This window comes from Amphibalanus amphitrite, unplaced genomic scaffold (assembly GCF_019059575.1).
Source record: "Amphibalanus amphitrite isolate SeventyFive unplaced genomic scaffold, NRLGWU_Aamphi_draft 001718F_arrow, whole genome shotgun sequence".
In the NCBI taxonomy this organism is placed as follows: Eukaryota; Metazoa; Arthropoda; class Thecostraca; order Balanomorpha; family Balanidae; genus Amphibalanus; species Amphibalanus amphitrite.
The window spans coordinates 70,151-87,132 of record NW_024883211.1 but is presented as its reverse complement, the minus strand read 5'-3'; the positions used below and the strand labels follow the sequence as shown (position 1 = coordinate 87,132).

At 53.0% G+C, this 16,982-nt stretch overlaps 1 protein-coding gene and 1 non-coding gene across 2 annotated transcripts in view; both read left to right on the top strand.

The window, feature by feature from the left end:
• The window catches only part of LOC122374817 (Fanconi anemia group M protein-like), a 36,077-nt gene extending 20,301 nt beyond the window's left edge, over window positions 1-15,776 (top strand). Inside the window, exons 10-23 of the mRNA XM_043353807.1 lie at window positions 4,439-4,555; window positions 5,063-5,191; window positions 5,495-5,623; window positions 5,967-6,099; window positions 6,368-6,739; window positions 7,019-7,246; window positions 7,591-10,943; window positions 11,300-11,469; window positions 11,892-12,027; window positions 12,362-13,180; window positions 13,429-13,600; window positions 13,911-14,117; window positions 14,436-14,634; window positions 15,125-15,776. Coding sequence (XP_043209742.1) covers window positions 4,439-4,555; window positions 5,063-5,191; window positions 5,495-5,623; window positions 5,967-6,099; window positions 6,368-6,739; window positions 7,019-7,246; window positions 7,591-10,943; window positions 11,300-11,469; window positions 11,892-12,027; window positions 12,362-13,180; window positions 13,429-13,600; window positions 13,911-14,117; window positions 14,436-14,634; window positions 15,125-15,224 — 6,264 coding nt within the window. The 3' untranslated portion in view covers window positions 15,225-15,776. The remainder of the gene's footprint in view (window positions 1-4,438; window positions 4,556-5,062; window positions 5,192-5,494; window positions 5,624-5,966; window positions 6,100-6,367; window positions 6,740-7,018; window positions 7,247-7,590; window positions 10,944-11,299; window positions 11,470-11,891; window positions 12,028-12,361; window positions 13,181-13,428; window positions 13,601-13,910; window positions 14,118-14,435; window positions 14,635-15,124) is intronic.
• Trnag-ucc lies at window positions 11,710-11,781 on the top strand. Its single transcript has one exon. It is a non-coding gene; the product is annotated as a tRNA-Gly (tRNA).
• Window positions 15,777-16,982: the final 1,206 nt, after the last annotated feature.

Sequence of the window (16,982 nt, the reverse complement as noted above, 5' to 3'; positions counted from 1 at the left end):
ATTGCAGGGCGGTCGGGACCGGCCGGTACTCGGTGGGAGAGGTGGAGGATAGAGGAATGGTCCTAGCGTGGATGGGTTTTGTCCTGTAATGTTTGTTATGATTTAGATCTGAAACTGTGCGCCTATGACCTGCAGCCTAGACGACGTACACCCACAATGCTGAAATTGTTAAATCCTACTTATGTTCGAGAACGAGTTGCATATGTATTTCTTGTCATGACAATCAATGCGAAAAAAGACTGTGGCTCCGCGCTCGAAGATGGATACGGCTGACGTCAGACTCTAAATTATCAGAAAGTATTGAGCAGCTGGTTCGTCGGTATGTATTGGTTTAGTTTCAAATTACTTTTGCTGACCTTGGCGTCGGTCTCTGGCCTGTCGGGCTCGCTGTCACCGTGATCCGTGCCCCGGTCGTGTCGTATCGTTTCAAACATATTGCGAATAATCGATCGGCGGCCAACCATGTCATAAGCTTTGCCAGACAGTCTGACAGTCGGCGACTTGAACGCTAACCTGTAACGCAGTGCAGTCATGCGTAGCATTTTCGGTGTCTGACTCTGCACATGTGACGGTAATAATAGGTACACATTACACAGGGTTTGATCGCTGCAATGTATCCCGCTGCTCGGGCACTTCACTCGGCTGCTGTGTGTGTCGTTTTCTAACCTTACCGTCATCGAAGCAGGGTTTGGGGAAGCTGTTAGGGACAGGGTTGTATACGACTCAATCAATAGCAATCAATTCAATCACGACAAATTTGGGAAACCAATCAAATCAATCAAGTCAGAGCAGTTTTCGGGAATTGATTCAATCGACTCAAATGCGACAATGAAAGGAATCAATCAACTCAATCAAACGACTCAAACCAAGATATACATTAGGTTTTTTGCCCCACCAACTTGGAAAAGTGTCCATAGCAGTGTGGTGTACCTACCTACCTACCTACCTACAGAAGAAACAAAAATATTGTCATTTAAAATTATAAATTGCCATGCCATTCAAAGTTTCTATGTAATAAGGAAGGATACCTAGTGATGGACAGGTGGATCATGATATTGAGGTTCAATGGGTAGAATTGGAGCAGAAGTTTCATTTAATGGGTGCAAAATAACCCAGTAGTTGACTCGCCCTTAACCCAAATCACCACCTTTCACCTAAAAGTTGTCAATTTAATTTTGGCCATATTCCAGCTAAGTCATCAGGCCATCTACCCCATGTAAAGCCCCCTCTGTCTCTTATGTGAGTTATGCGGAGCTCTTCTGAATTGAACCCTGAACATAATGAACCTAGCTAGGTTACATGCCACACTGACACCATATTGATATGAAAGTGTTGAAAATGTGCTATAAATTTGACAACTTCATTAGGTTATAGGTATGCTTTATGAAGACAGCAGGAAAGCAGGTAGGTACCTACTTACCTGCCTAGATGTGTCACTAGCTACCAACAGTACCAACGAAGGTAGATAGGTTATATGTGAAGAATTCAAAACATTTTATTGCAATACAATTTGAAACTGTTAGGACTGGGGGATAGGGATGAGCATTAAAAATATATTTAAAAGGAAATGGAAAGGACAGGGACTCTGGATTCTGGAACCACAGGATAAGTTAAGGACAAAGGAAGAAGAACAAGGAAAATTAAATGCCGTTGGTGCGACTGCGAAAAAACAAAGAAAACGTTTTGCCAAGAAGTATGCTAAGCTTTTATAAATCCTTATTCTTCGTCTTTTGATTTTTTGGTAAGATGACGTCATTGATTATCATGTAGTATGGTAGATCATCATAAAATAAATCGGTTGTACAACACCAATTTCGTTTTAATTATAATTTCAATTGAAATAAAACCACTTAATAATATTCGGTAAAATATTTTAAGGAAAATGAAATACATTAAATATGTTATGCCTAGGCTCTCAGGAGAAAAGGATCAACAAACGTTCTGCTGCAAATTAAACAATGCAGCAAATTAGCTATTAATGTAAACGTAATTAGCGAGACGAAAACGGCGCTTTTGTTTCAGTTATTTTTGTAGGGGTTTCAGATATTTCAATTTATAGAGGTTCAGTGGGTTGTTTCTGAGGAGATGTGGAGATGTGAATTAGTAATTAATCACACTTTATTAGTATACAGGGCCTTGCACTTTATCATCTGGATTTAAAAAAAAAAAATTCCTGCTGAGTGCAGAAAGGTAGGTAGGTGCATCGCCAGGTTCTATCACAGGATTGGAGCAGTTATTGCAGTTGAAAGTCAAAGTTGGCTGTTCATGTTAAAGGAAAAGGGTCACCTTTAACATGGGGTTTGAAACTGAGATGGCCATCTTGTAGCCCGTGTCCGAAAACCCCGAGAGTGTCCCACCTTACGGCCGATTTCGGCCTCCATTTGTAGGTATCGGCAATTTTAAAAGAAAATATGCCAGGAATGCGTCCTTATCCCAGGAATGCGTTCTTATCCTGTAATACAGCCACCCGCGGCGAGGCTTTGGTTTTTAACCAATCAGCTCCAATCAGCTCAGCTTTAACCAATCAGCTAATCTGACACAAGCCGACGAGACTGTCTTCTGAAGGCTGATTGGCTTGAGTGTGATGTCATCGCTATGATATCATACAGAAGGTGCGGTAGAGAGTACAAACATAGTACCAATATGTTAAATAGTTTGACATACTTTTTTGCGAATTATGCACTTCTGGCACCAGATTTAAAAAGAACATGAAAAATGATAATGTCAAAATGAAAAGCAACGATATCTTCATATTTCACGAAGGTGGCACTTTTCCTTTAAGGCCCTGTTCTTTATTTGGCCATCTACTCCATATTGCAGTTGTGATGACAAGCAGTTTTCAGTGTAGTTTTGTGATCTTTGATGTCATCAATTGGTGTCATTATTTTTCGTCAACTAAAACTTATTTCAACTTTCCATTCAATCGACTCAATCATACGAGTCACTCTAATTTTCGGGAATCAAATCAGTCAACCAGTCGCTAAAGTCAAACGAGTCAGTCAACCAGTCATCTCGAAAAGTCAATCGACTCAATCCAATCAACTCAAAATATGCGCTGAATCAAATCAATCAATTCAATCGACTTGATTGGTATTTGTTTTACAAAGTCGTAGGCTTTTAAACGGTTGTCATTGCACCCTAACGACCTTCACTTGCCTCCATCGTACCCACCCACCCTCTGGTCTAATACCCCCCAGCCGGCACCCACCTGTGTGCGGTCTCGGCTCCGAGCAGCTCCCTGTCGCCGGCTGCGGTCCGCCGCTCCCACTGCCAGCTGCAGACCGACGGGGACCTGCCGCCGGTGCCGACCAGCCCTCCGCTCCGCCCTCCGACCAGCCCTCCGCTCCGCCCCCGCAGCACCACAACAGCCGCCGCTCGACGGCGTGTTGTGAAATTAGAGCCGCCGGATCGCAGAGCGGTCGGAACCGGCCGGTACTCGGGTTGGAGAGGTGGAGGATAGAGGAATGGTCGTAGCGGGGATGGGTTTTTGTCCTGCAATGTTTGTTATTGCTTGCAATGTATGTCCCAAACTGGGAGCCGATGACCTCCGTAGGTCGGTTGCCCTAAACCCCAACTTGTGACCATGATATCCGAAGATTTACAAATTACATGCTTATATCAAAGTTTTTTTTGTATCAATGAGCGTTAGATGCTATCAGTCTGGTTCGTCGACTGGTGACATCTACTGGTGCTTTCCCGGCCATGCTGTATCGAACTTATTCCGAATAATCAATCGTCGCAAACTTTGACAGCCTGACAGCTTCGAGCGCCAGCCGGTAGCGCTGCCGTCGTATGTCGCGTTTCTGCCGTGCGTCTGACTCTAAACTGTGACGGTGATGACACATTTTGTTTTGTTGGGCAAAGCTCGGCCTAATGAGACCATTGCAGAGCCGGAAGGATGATAGGCATTAGGGGGGGGGGGGGGGGAACATTGGTCTGGACGGACAACCTGGTGACCCGTCGGGGCTGAGCCCGTCCAGTGAGCAGATCACCCAGCCTCCTGACGGTCACTGCACCCGGCTACGGGCGTGCTGCTTGGGTGGAGCTACCGGCACGGGATAAAGATGTCCGTCCAGCCCGGAACAGGGGGTTGAGGTATGGAGGAGAAGGATTTGACTATCCTGAGGATGGAAACGACGGAACGGAGGATAATGACACTGCCTGGTCCTAGCACTGCTTGGGCACTGCAGTCGACTGTGTTGTTTGTACCGTTTTCTAAAGAGGAAGAGTTGAGGATGTCATGTACGGTGACTGCGAAACGGCGAGACCACAATACTCACAGAACTTTGCTCGATGCACATCTCATCCAGAAATGTCTCAAACAGAAAATTACTAAAGAAAGTGGTCAGTTGTATGAACGAATTTGTTAATACCACCGAACCAGTAACATCCCGTCACTAGCAGTGTCCTGAGCGCTAGTTCTCCCTCCGTCCGTCAGGTGGCAGCTCCGGCGGCCCTGGAGCAGAGCCACCCGAAGCTGGCCCGGCTCAGAGAGCTCGTGGAGCAGCACTTCCGAGACTGTGGCGACACCACCCGCGTCATGGTCTTCTCGCAGGTGAGGTCAACGACCGGTCAGGTGGGGTCAGGTGAGGTCAACGACCCGTCAGGTGGGGTCAGGTGAGGTCAATTACCGATCATGAGGTCAATTGGTCAGTGGTGTAGTCGGGTTAGGTGAATAGCTTGCCAGGTGGGTCGATGATTGGTCAGATCAGGTGAGGTCATTGACTAGTTATGTCAGGTCATATCAGGACAGGTCAATGTGTATAAATGAAAGCATCGTATGACTGACAGGGTGTGTCTCGGTGTCGCAGGATTTTGGCTCACCAAGTAACATTTGTCTCCCTCTGTCGTCTGATTGTGCAGTGTCATTTCACCAAGACGTCACCGTACCATGGACTTCATCCATGAGTCCATGACCGTACCGTACCGTGCCATAAAGTGCCTTGTCGTAGCGTAATGTGTATCCCAACGAACATTGACGCACCATGTCGTACCGTCTCCGCGCTGCCTTCCAGTACCGCAACTATGTCCTGGGTTACCATTACGGTGCCTTTCCTTTCAGTACCGTGAGAGTGTACTGGAGATCTCTGCCGTGCTACAGCAGCTCCATCCCACCGTGCGCGCCATGCACTTTATCGGACAGAGCGCCGGAAAATCGTCACGGGGGTTCTCCCAGAAGGAGCAGCTCAAGGTGGGGGGCGGCCGGGAGGCGCCGTGGGGAGGGGCAGGGCTAAAGGATTTGGAAAGGAAGACGTTCACTGGAAAGATCAATGGAAAAGTCACTGGAAAGATCACAGGAATGAAATGTTTTCGAAGATTCCATGGAACAGGATAGGTTTTTGCGTCTAGTATGCTTCATAATAAGTATTTCCATTATATATTCTGTGTTTGTTATACCATTACATTACCCATAAAGCTGTGTTTTTTCATAGAACCCTTGATTCATCCATCTGTCGGTCAGTCTCGAACTATCATTTCGCCGTCTGGCCGCCAGGTGATCGCGGCGTTCCGGACGGGCGGCTTCAACACGCTGGTGTCTACCTGTGTCGGCGAGGAGGGTCTCGACATCGGAGACGTGGACCTCATTGTCTGCTATGACGTCAGCAAGTCGCCCATCAGTCTGGTGAGGAGGCTGGGTGGAGGGGAGGAGGGGATAGATACGACCTTGAAGGTGGGAGAGGGATGCATATTGTATTTACGAATGGTGGCTGGTACGGCATGACAAGTGCGTGATGTGCTGCTCTGTTCACTGAGCCGATACGTTGGGCGCTATCTGATTTGCTCGGTACACCAATGAATGTGAAATAAGATGTGAGATAGGACGGCTCGGCTCAAGATGGCAACGCTGACCAGTCATGGAGCAATGACTGTCACAAATCAGTAACATTTTGAATCAGTCATTAAGCCCAATGAAGACCCAATGCTACCTCGCTCTCGTCTGACACCGCTGTCCCTCCCTCCCCCAGGTCCAGCGGATGGGCCGTACCGGACGAAAGCGGCAGGGGAGGATCGTGGTGCTGGTCACAGAGGGAAAGGAAGACCACGTCTACAACCAGAGCATGTACCAGCGCAAGAGCATACTCAAAACCATCATGACCGGTACGACTGACACGGTCACTCGCGTGGCTACGTGCTAAGAGCATGATTGCTTCGATCGTTGGTCTGATATCAAAATGAATTGACTGTTTCCGGATTATATGTTGTTTTTTTGACAGGGTTTGCTATCATGTTCTCTGTCATGCCAGTCCTTTCGATCTCACAAATACGTTCTGAAAATTTTCAGTGTTCCCTGGATAAGAGCGCTTTGACTCGAGTTACTTTAAGCATAGCACTTTAGGTCTAACAATAGCCGTGTACCTCCCCGCAGGTACGAAGCTCGGCCCTCACCTGTTCAAGAACAGCCCGCGTATGATCCCGCGCGGCCTGCAGCCCGTCTGTCACCGGCTCCATATGACGGTGGCCGCCTCCTCTCCGGCGACTGCGACCGGCCGGGGTCGGGGTCGGGGCAGGGGCCGGGGCGGACCGGTGGCCGGCAGAGGCAGGGGCAGGGGAAGGGGCGCCGGCAGGGGTACCGGTGGAGGACAGAATATGGCCTCTCTGCTGGCGGCGCTGGCCCCAGAGCGCGGTCCGGCCACGGCCGCCTACCTCAGTGATGACGAGATGAGGGAGTGGGACGCCCGCTACAAGCTGAGGCCGGGGGACGAGCCGGCGCGCAGGCTGCCGCCGAGACACGCAACAGGTGGGTGTCCTCACCGCCAGTCTGCTGTTGAGGTCGACATGCTGTTCCGTGGTCCATTTTCAAACAAGCATGCGTTATAATAGCATTAGTTTGATGTTGCAATGATAAACTACAGACTGTCTGAACTGCAATCTTTCATGACGCTTTTTCAATCTTGTTTTGTTGAGTGTTCACCTCTTGCATCATTTGCATCACATTTCTTTCAGCACCCTCACTCCCTTCTCCCCGTGTATACAGCTCTGACCGGCCCTGACCGACCATTCTCTCTGTATCCCGTAGGTACCGCTGCCACCAACACCGGTCGCCCCTCCGCCCCTGCACCGCTCTCGCTGACCGAGTGGCTGCCCTGGCAGACCACCCTGCAGCCCACCCACGGTGTCTCCCACTCCGGCGTCTCCCGGAACCTGGTGCGCCTCCTGGCCTTCATGGCTGAGCAGGCGCACACGGGGGCCGACGGATACGACCAGGAGATGACGGGGCTGCGCCGGCACGCCGGAATAGAGCTGGGTGAGTCGGCGCGGCGGTACAGGACCGGGTACGGGGGTGGTATCCGGGTACCAGAGTCATGGATGATACGATGACTGTGGTAGGATGGTTCAGGGTTATATATCTTGCTCACGCGTTTTGATATTGGAGTTTGACTGGAAAAATAACTGTTCTTCGGATGAATCCATCTTAAAAATGTGAACTTCACATTGTTTTGGCATCACTTGTTTCTTATACAGGTGTTTGTTAATATGTTCTTGATTGGTCAGCTTGGTCATTATACTCAAACGTAAAATCGTAAATCTGAGCGTATTCCCATATTCTTCCAACAGCCCCAGTGACGGCCGTCCCTCCTCTATTTTCAGAGCCCTCTCCGGCGGCGCCCGCGATGCCCCCTCCGCCGGCGCCACCCCGGCCGGCCAGTCCGCCGGTTCGGCCCGCCGCAGACCTGAGCGCCCTCTCCGAGTCGGAACAGGTGGCCGAGGCGATCCGTCTCAGTCTGCTGGAGACCTCCGGAGCCGACTCCCCGCCGCCCCCGCCGCCGCCGCCGCCCGACTGGCCGCCCGTCGCGCCGCCGCCGCTGTTCACCGGCTGGGGCGGCGCCGCCGGTCTGCTGAGTGCTTTAGAGGAGGCGCTGGCTGCTCCTCTGGTTACTGTGGACGAGGGAGCGCTGATGATGAGTGCGGAGAGGACGGAGCGGCTGGAGGCGCGCTGCTGGCTGGAGGCTGAGCGGCATGGGTCAGAGAGGAAGGATCCGACGGCAGGGAGAGAGACCGGTGATTTGGAGGAAGAATGGAGGGTCGTGAATGAGGGAAATGGAACGGCAGGCCCAGAGGTTGATGGGCGTACCAACACGAGCAGTGATGCCACGAAGCCAGAGTCGGGACTGAGAGCGGCGGTACAGAGCGAACCCCCAAAGTCAGCGCCGGTGTGTGAGGCTGACCCGCTGGAGGGTCCCTCTGACGCCCCGGAGGGCGGAGCTGCCGAGTGGGACGATCTTCCAGACGACTGGAACGCGGACTGGGAGTGGAACCCGAGCCCCCTGCCGCCGGCGACCCCTCCTCCCTCCTCCCCTCTCCCTCCTCCGTCAGACGCTCCGGGCAGTTCTGTTCCGCCGCGCTCTGTGGATGTCCTTCCGAGTCGTCCACCCGTGGTGTCTCTACTCTCAGAGGAAGATGGTTCACCGATCTTACCGTCACAGAATCCCAGCAAACGGAGAAAGCTGTCGCGCGGCAGTAAGAGGCGGAAGATTGAGATGCCATCGGTAGAGCCAATCCCAGGAGGTGCGGTGGAGAATGGAGGACCCTCTACTGCTGAGCCGATAGGGGCTACTGGTTGGGGTAAAGCTGAATTCTCTGAGGAGCGTCAGACTCGACCGTCGCCGCCGCCGCCGGCAGTGACGGTATCCTCCCCAGTATTCCGCCTGCAGGCTGGTCTGACCCGCCGCCCCTCCAGCGAGGATCTGTTCGCTGATGAGAGTCTGTTCGCCCGTGTGGAGGAGCCACCCGCGTCAGCAGGGGAGCCGGCGGCCTCCCTGGGCTTCGAGCCGGCCCCTGCGCTGGCCACACCGGCCTCGGCGTCAGTACCGCCCTCGGCAGTGGCGGAGGATGGGTCAGGGACAGCTGCAGGACGGCAAGGTGCCCTGGATCTGCAGCCTGACAGGGATAGACTTCAGCGAGAGAGCAAGCCTGCTGATGTGGTCGCTGGTGGAAGGAACCGACTAGAAAGCGCTGGCAATGCCTTGAAGTCGAAGACACCCTCGAGAGAGTTTTTCGGTGGCAAGCAAGCGAAGAATGTTTTACCTTCTGGGAAAGAAGAAACTCACGGCGTCAAGAACAGTGAACCCCCTCCCGTTGCGACAGCCACCGCGCGGCGGCGGCACCCGTCCTCACAGCCGCTGTTCGACTTTGGATTAGACGACGACGCGCTGTTTGCCAACGTAGTCACTCCTCCGCCTGCCCCAGAACCACAGCCTCCATCCCTCGACCCCCCACCGCCGGCGTCGGCCGTCTCGGTACCCCTGGCGTCCGTCCCTCCCGCTGTATCTGTCGCCGTCTGCAGCCCTCTGCGGTCTCCGCCGCTGCTGGTGCGGTCAGCTCCGTCCGTCCGCGACTCTCCAGCGGCGGGTACGTCGATCTACTCCACCACTCAGCTACTGGAGCTGGTGGATAAGAGTGTGATGTCTCCTGGAGGACGCACGCCGAGTGGGAAGGGATCGCGGAGGATGGGAGAGAAGATGGGAACGCCGGCGGGGAGAGTGAGAGGAGAGAGGGAGAGGCAGAGGGATATAGTGGCGGAGAAGACGGAGAAAGGGAAAGTGGAGAGTGAGAGAAAAGAGAATGGCAAGACCGGTGGCACCACGGTAAAACCGGCCCCGGCGGCTCCGGCAGCTCGGGAGGTGGAAAAGCCAGTGTTTGATCTGTTTGCCGATTTCTTCGAGGACAGTGATTTGTTCGAGGGTGTGACGTCCAACCCCGGTGGCGCGACGGACGCTGCAGATCGCAAGGAGCTAGCGGAGGCAAAGAACACAGAGAAGCCAGTTAACTCTGTAAAGGTTGTGGATCTGTCTGACTCGCATGACGTGACAGTGGTAGAGCAGGGTGGCACCGTAGACCCAGCGTCCAAACCCGCTCCTCTGACAGAAGCCATACCGGTGACCGGTACACCCTCCACCAATCTCACCACCCGAGGACCGACGTCCGCCACCCTCGACAGTCCTCTGTTCACCGTGACCCGACCTCGGCCCCAGACCCCCTCCGGTAACCGCGCGGCTCCCGGCGGCGGCGCGGTGACCTCCCCGGCCGTGTCACCGATCCTGTCCAGTCAGAGGAGGCCGAGGGAGACCGTGGACAGGAGACACAGTACGCCGCTCTCCGCGAGGGGACGGCGGCGGCTCTCCAAGGTGAAGCAGCGACACTGCTCGACTGGTGTCACCCCCGCTGGGTCTGCCGGTCGTCCTGCTGGACTGGTTGCTGGACTGGTAGCTGGACTGGGTGATGAAGACCCGTGGGCGGAGGATGAGTTTGATACCTGCCGAAGACCGGCGCCGCGAGTACTCCGTATGGATGGAACATCTCCGCGGGTACCCGTATCTCCACTGGCTGGCAGACATGTGACTTGGGGACCGGAGACGGACAGCCATCAACGTACTGAGACCGAGGCTAATAACCAGCGCACTTGCCGTGATATGAACGGAACAGACGCCACGGATAACACCCTCGTCCAGTCTACATCGGGAGCGAACCGGAACGACAAGCAGCCCGTCGTTCTGCTGTCCAGAATATCGGACGCAAGCTCTCCCTTAGCTCGACCTGCGTCTAGACCCAAGTCTGTGGTATCTGATCAAGAAAGTCCACTAATTCCATCCAAACTGGCCGCAAATGAGACCGACAGCCCGGTGGTACCTGCCAGGGCAGCTCCAAACAACACAGAGAGCCCCCTGATGCCTGCCGGGTCGGCCGCCAATGTCACTGACAGTCCCGTGGCGCGGGTGGCCGGCCGCCGCCGTCACCGTCCGGCGTTACTCCGGGACAGTGAGGAGGAAACGCCTCCCGTCGGCTGGGTGACCGAGTTTGGGGAGGAGGGAGGACCGGGAGGGGACCGGCAGGAGGCGAGGAGTCGTCAGGAGTCGGTGCAGGAGTCGAGGAGTCGAGCGGAGTCGGCGCGGGACTCTAGCTCGGAGAGCGTTGGACGCCGGCCGGCTGCAGCCGCGGGGAAGGTGAGTACAATTCAGTCATAGGGTAGGGGAGGGTAAAATACGAGCAAGAGTGAATCGTGGTTAGGGAGTGTGTATTTGGTCAATTAAATAGGAATTTGCTAACATGCCACGGTTATAGTTACTACCTAGATTTTATATAACGCGACATTCTTCGAGTGTTATTCGGAATATATATATATATATATATATATATATATATATATATATATATATATATATATATATATATATATATATTCATATCAGAAGACTATAGCGTAGCTCAGCCTTTGAGTGTGGGTGTTCCATTAGCAGTGCTCACTGTTCATGTGTGTCGTAATACGGATGTCACCGCTCTGACTCTCCCCGCCCCACAGAAGCGGCGCCGCCGCCGCCGGGCCCGGAACCCGTTCCTGGATGACGAGGCTGACCTGTCGACCGACGCGTCGGCGGCCTCCTCAGACGACGAGAGCGACGGGCCCGACTCTGACCAGTATGACGAGTCGATGATCGACGACGCGCCGGAGCCCACCCAGCAGGACGTCGAGTGAGTGTCACGGCCGCGGGCTGAGACTGAGGGTCGGTGATCGTGATTGTGTAGTGGACTGAGACGTTCGGGGATCATATTTGTCAATTTGTATGTTCTTACTTCAGATATTTTATTGAATTTTTCTTTGTAATTGAATTTATAAACATCTTGCATGAAATTAGCATCTCTAAATAATACAAACGTCACATCACTTTTATCTAGTTTGATCTATCTTGTAATTAGAGGCGCTGATATCCAGCGATGGTGGTATAGTGGTGAGCATAGCTGCCTTCCAAGCAGTTGACCCGGGTTCGATTCCCGGCCATCGCATACGTTTTCCATTTGCTCACTTGACTCAGATTCGTCTGACCTCACGGTTACACACCACGTATCTCAAAGTACCGTTTCTTCCCTTCATTATCCATTTTCTTCTTTTGCAGTATGCGCGCCGTGTACCTGAAGTCTGTGCGCAGTCCGGGCCGCGCGGCGCCGGCGTTCCGTCGGCCCGCCCTGCCGCGGCCCAACGACTCTGAGCTGTTCTCCCAGGTCCCGCACCAGGACGACGATTATGAACAGGTAAGACCGAGCCCTGACTCAGTATGTAGCCTGCAAGAAACTGTAACAAGCTGAAGATGTGTTTGATAATTGATTGTCTTGTCTTGGTAGATGGTGTTTTGTGTTGACCTAAGCTTAGGTATGAGTGATAACTGATATTGATTTTTTTATTGTAGACCAATGAACCGACCTCATGCATTGTGTGCTTCTCAACGCTCAAATATCTATTGCCGAAAGTTAGAACGATCATTGCCACTAGAATCTCTAATACCTAACCAATGCATCATAGTTGCATTTTACGCCTAGGTATATGCCTAAATCATGTTTGACTTTAATTTTGTCTCTGCCCTTACAGGACAGTTTCTGCGTGGACAGTGATCACGTGGAGTACGTCAGTTCGGCCTCTTCCCACGGCGAATCGCCGGCCAAACGGCAGAGGGGACGGCGCAGACGGATCAGGGCAGTCTCGTCCAGCGAGGGAGAGCGCTCCCCAGTCGGCCGCCGCGACACCAGCGCCACCGTGCGGAGTGATACTAGCGCCACCGTGCGGAGTGACGCTGGCACGACCAATCGGCCCCCATCTGGGTCAGAGTCTGATGCTGACTTTCAGCTGGATGGAACCGAGGCGAACCCTCGCTCGGTTGAACGTAAAAGGGTGACGAAGAAGTCTTCCGATGAAAAGACCAAGACTCCTTCGTCCACGAATGGTGTCTGGCTGTCCAGCAAGCGTCCGGCTGGTTCGATTCTAAAGAGTATCACTAAAGCGAAGAGGCGGTCAGATCCTGATGATCCGTTTGAAACTCCAACTTTTGGAACAAGCAAAAAGCGCACATCACGTAATACGGATCGCCCGGTCTTCGATCTCGGCCTATTCGACAGCGACGACGAAATGCCGACAGCTGCGCCTCTATCGGAAAGAAAGGAAAACATAGTTCCCGATTCTGCCGAGAGGGCGCGCCAGGCTCGTCTGGAGCGGGCGCGACAGAAGCAGGCCGAGTTTCGGGAGCGGCTTAGTATGGGGCGGACACCACAGACGGCCGGCTCGGCTGGGGGAGGAGGTGTGGAGGTGGCCGGTGGGGGCGGATCGGCCGGCCCCAGCGGGGTCCAGAGCCGTCCTCCGGTCCCGTCAGCGGGGAGCGGGCGGCAGGGGGCGCCGGGGCGGAGCTCAGAACAGGTGAGGAACGACGCGAGCGTGGCTTAGGTGGTTATTATCAGCTTTATGCTCTAAACAGACATAGGCGCATATCTGTGAGTGTGTGCTATAGAGTGGAGATATTTCAAGGAACGTGGGTTGCCTCTCCCTGCTTTGATAATTCTAAAGCAGGTAGAATTTACGAATTGATATTACGGCTGTTTCTATACTGCTAACGCGTCCTCTGAACTACTCACTCTACAACAACCTACCCCGCCCCCTCTCCTCAGCCGGCCCCCGGTCCGCTGGTTATAATAGCCAGCTCCCGGGAGGTGAGCTGCGCGCCGCGCCTCCTCTCCGACCTGCGGGCCGTGCACCGGGCGCGAACGGAGGTCCGCTCACTGCCGGCAGAGGACTATATCGTCAGCAGGAGGGCGGCCGTGGTGCGGCGACCCGCCGCCGGTGAGGGCAAGGGAGGGCAGAGAGGGGATGAAGTGGTAGTAGGAATTACACGAGACTCCGCTCATCACTTTTAGACTTCGCTTATTGCTTTTCTGATTTATTTTTTGTTTGCTTCACATTATAAGCTTTCTCGAATCCCATCCAAAATGTGCTGCATTTCCTCCGTATATTTCTGTTGTCTAAGATAGATGTCCTTTTTTATCCCCGTGTGATGCCCTTCAAACTTCGCTAATTGACTGATAAGCAAGCTGTGTTGGTGGTTCAATGCGCTACCCTCGTCGGACTAACGCCCCCCCCCCCCCGTTCTCAGACCTGCAGACGGGGCCGGGTCGCCGCCGTTTGGTGGCCCGCCTGCAGCGGCTCTGTCGGCTCTACAGCCGCTGCTGGCTGCTGGTGGAGCGGGACAGGGTCAAAGCGGGCACCGCGCCGCCGCCCGAGCGCCGGCCGCGCGCCGCCGACCAGCTGATCGCTCAGCTGACCCGCGCGGGCGTCACCGTACTGCACACAGACTCACCAGGTGAGAAGAACTGTTTACTTTCTGTTCCGATTATTTATGGCATCTCGGCCAATCAAACTGGTTATTAGTGAGGGAGGGTCAGACATTGTAGATTGATATGGGTAGCATCAATGCGAGGCGCGAGCCTGTGAGTAATGTTTTGTTCGCTCAAAGGCGCCAATGTTTTTCGTCGGCTGCCTGTATATAGTGTATGCTTGAGTTTTTGCCAGCTTGTCTTCTTTGGCTGTCGCCCGCGGCATGCACGTCTCATTGTTTCAGTCTGTTGTATTCCTCTCAAAGAGATCTATCACCAATAATTGCACCATTTCCCGTTTCCAGACCAGTCTGCCTCGGTGCTGAGCCGGCTGGCGGCCGCCGAGCGGCAGGCCGGCTGGTGTCTGCCGCCGCCGCCAGAGGCGCCACCAGCGCCGATAGAGGACGCTCGCCGCCGGTTCCTGGAGGCGCTGCCGGCCGTTAGCGTTCCGCTCGCCGGCGACATTCGCGCTGAGTTCGGAACGCTGGCTCAGTTCCTGCAGAGGTGAGGCACGGCGTGACACTAATCTCGAGAGCTGTGATGGGCTCTTAATAGTACTGTGTATCGCTGACACCAGGATTCTGGACTACCAAGAGTTTTGCTCCCAAGATTCGAACACAGGCTTTGTTACATTTTTTTTTAAATGTCAATTTTGATCATCGTTTCTTTTATGAATTTACCAACAGCAGTCTAATTTCTGAGATATCTGGCCGTGTCTGGATCTTGTTAAATGGAAACAGTCGTTGTTTCATATTCATATCTAGCGGCTGCATTTCTATGAAGCTCTAAGTAGGTAACATTAATTTTATTACGGATAATTATATTTCTTGCAGACAATACTCTTTCCTTCTCCCACCCGCCCATTCCCTACCAACTTTGGTCACTTATAATGCATGCCTGTGAAGTTGAGTCTGGGTCCGATTTATCCGTGGTCGTACCACTAACTCGCCCCTGTGCCCCCCCCCCCCCGCGTCTCCCGTCCGTCCGTCCGTAGCTCGCCTACAGAGCTGGAGAGGAGGCTGGCCGGTGTGACGTCACACGGTAGAGCGGCGGAGCTGTGTCAGGCGCTCAGGTGGAGCTTCAGCCAGCAATGACCTGACCTGACCTGGCGTGAGGCGTGACCTGATATAGCGGGGTACGGTCAGACCTGACATGGTCTGGTCTTAGTGCCTGTGGTGATCTGATCGGTCTAATCTGATCTGATTTGACCCGACCTGACCCGGCGGGAGGGTCAACGGTCGGTCAACGACCTGATACGGCGCAACGAACTCGAACTCCGTCATCGAGCTTAGAGACGAAACTCGAACTGACGCTGTGATATGGTTCCGTTCACGAGCTCGAATTTTGTCAGTGTCTCATGTATTTCCTGATAGGAACAGCTGACTTAGTACTAGTCTCAGTGGCACTGAGGCTCGGTTGCGGTCCTAAGTATGTCGGCTCAGTCCGGTATGGTATGGACAGGAGTTCAACTGAATACCGGAACGTTGGCTCGCCCTCTCAGGTTGTTTGTAAATGAAACGAACCGCTTTTTGTCACGTGTTGTATGTGAGAAATGGTGCTGAGGGCTGTGACTTGTTGATGTGTGAACTGTATATAAAATATCATATATTTGTCTGGCTTTGCAATACAGGATGTATGCTTTCTTATTCGCATTTGTGTTAAACTGAACGTTGATGGTCTTCCTTAATCCCATATTTGCGCGAGGCACGTAAAAAAAAAACGTCATAATCTGTGCATTCTAATTATGGAAACCAATTAGAACGCATAGAAGGGGATGAAGGGTCCCGTGCTAAGACAGATGCGGTACGAGAGAATAGCACAAAGTTTGTAGGCATAAAAGCACGATCTGTGATAACTTCCACATCACGTGCAGCCTGGTACAGAAAGTCAACGAGCTCCTGGACTCTCCAAGCTGCGCACTTTAGCGATCTATCGTCTATTTTATGTTTGTTTTTCTTCTTGAACTGCATGACGAAATTCATGAAGAATGTGCGTCTGCTTCAATTCACATCGCAGAAGCGTCCGTTCACGATGGTTATGTATTTTAAACATTACCATATGTAGATTTGCCATTTTCGAGTTGGGGATTCTGTTTAAGTTTTGACGTTGTTGAAGCGTCGGAACCGGACGGTAGCTGTGCGTTGGTCTCGTGCTGCGCTGTCACGCAGTAGACCTGTAGCGCCGCAGCAACTGATGGACAACTGATGTCTGATCGGCTGACGCGATTGCGAATGACACCAAATAGATTGATAAATCGGCACGTTGAAGCTCGCAGTTAGCGTTACGGCTAATTCTGCTCACCTTACAAAAGCCTACACATGCCAAAATTGTAGCAATTACCAATTAGTGATGGGTAGGTAATGTGCATTTTTGCTTCAGAAATCAGTGATAATCCAAATACCGACACAATTCGCTGAAGGGACATTATAGAGACGGAGATGGACGTCACTGATATATAAAACCACCGATAAATTTTCAACACCAATCCGCACACTTCACATGTTTGCGTCACTTCAATCGACCAATGCATTGTCATACCTTCCAGGCTGCGGAGTCCAGGGCTGCGGAGTCGATGGATTTTCAGCGACTCCGACTCCGACTCCGGCTTTCAAAAACCAGCTCCGACTCCGACTCCAACTCCGGCCAGAATTGTCGACTCCGACCGACTCCAACTCCCGACTCCGACTCCGCAGACCTGGCAGGTCTGCGGAGTCGACGGATTTTCGGTGACTCCGACTCCGACTCCGGCTCGGGTTTCTAAAATCGACTCCGACTCCGACTCCGACTCCGGTCACAACTGTCGACTCCGACCGACTCCGACTCCGACTCCGACTCCGACTCCGCAGCCCTGG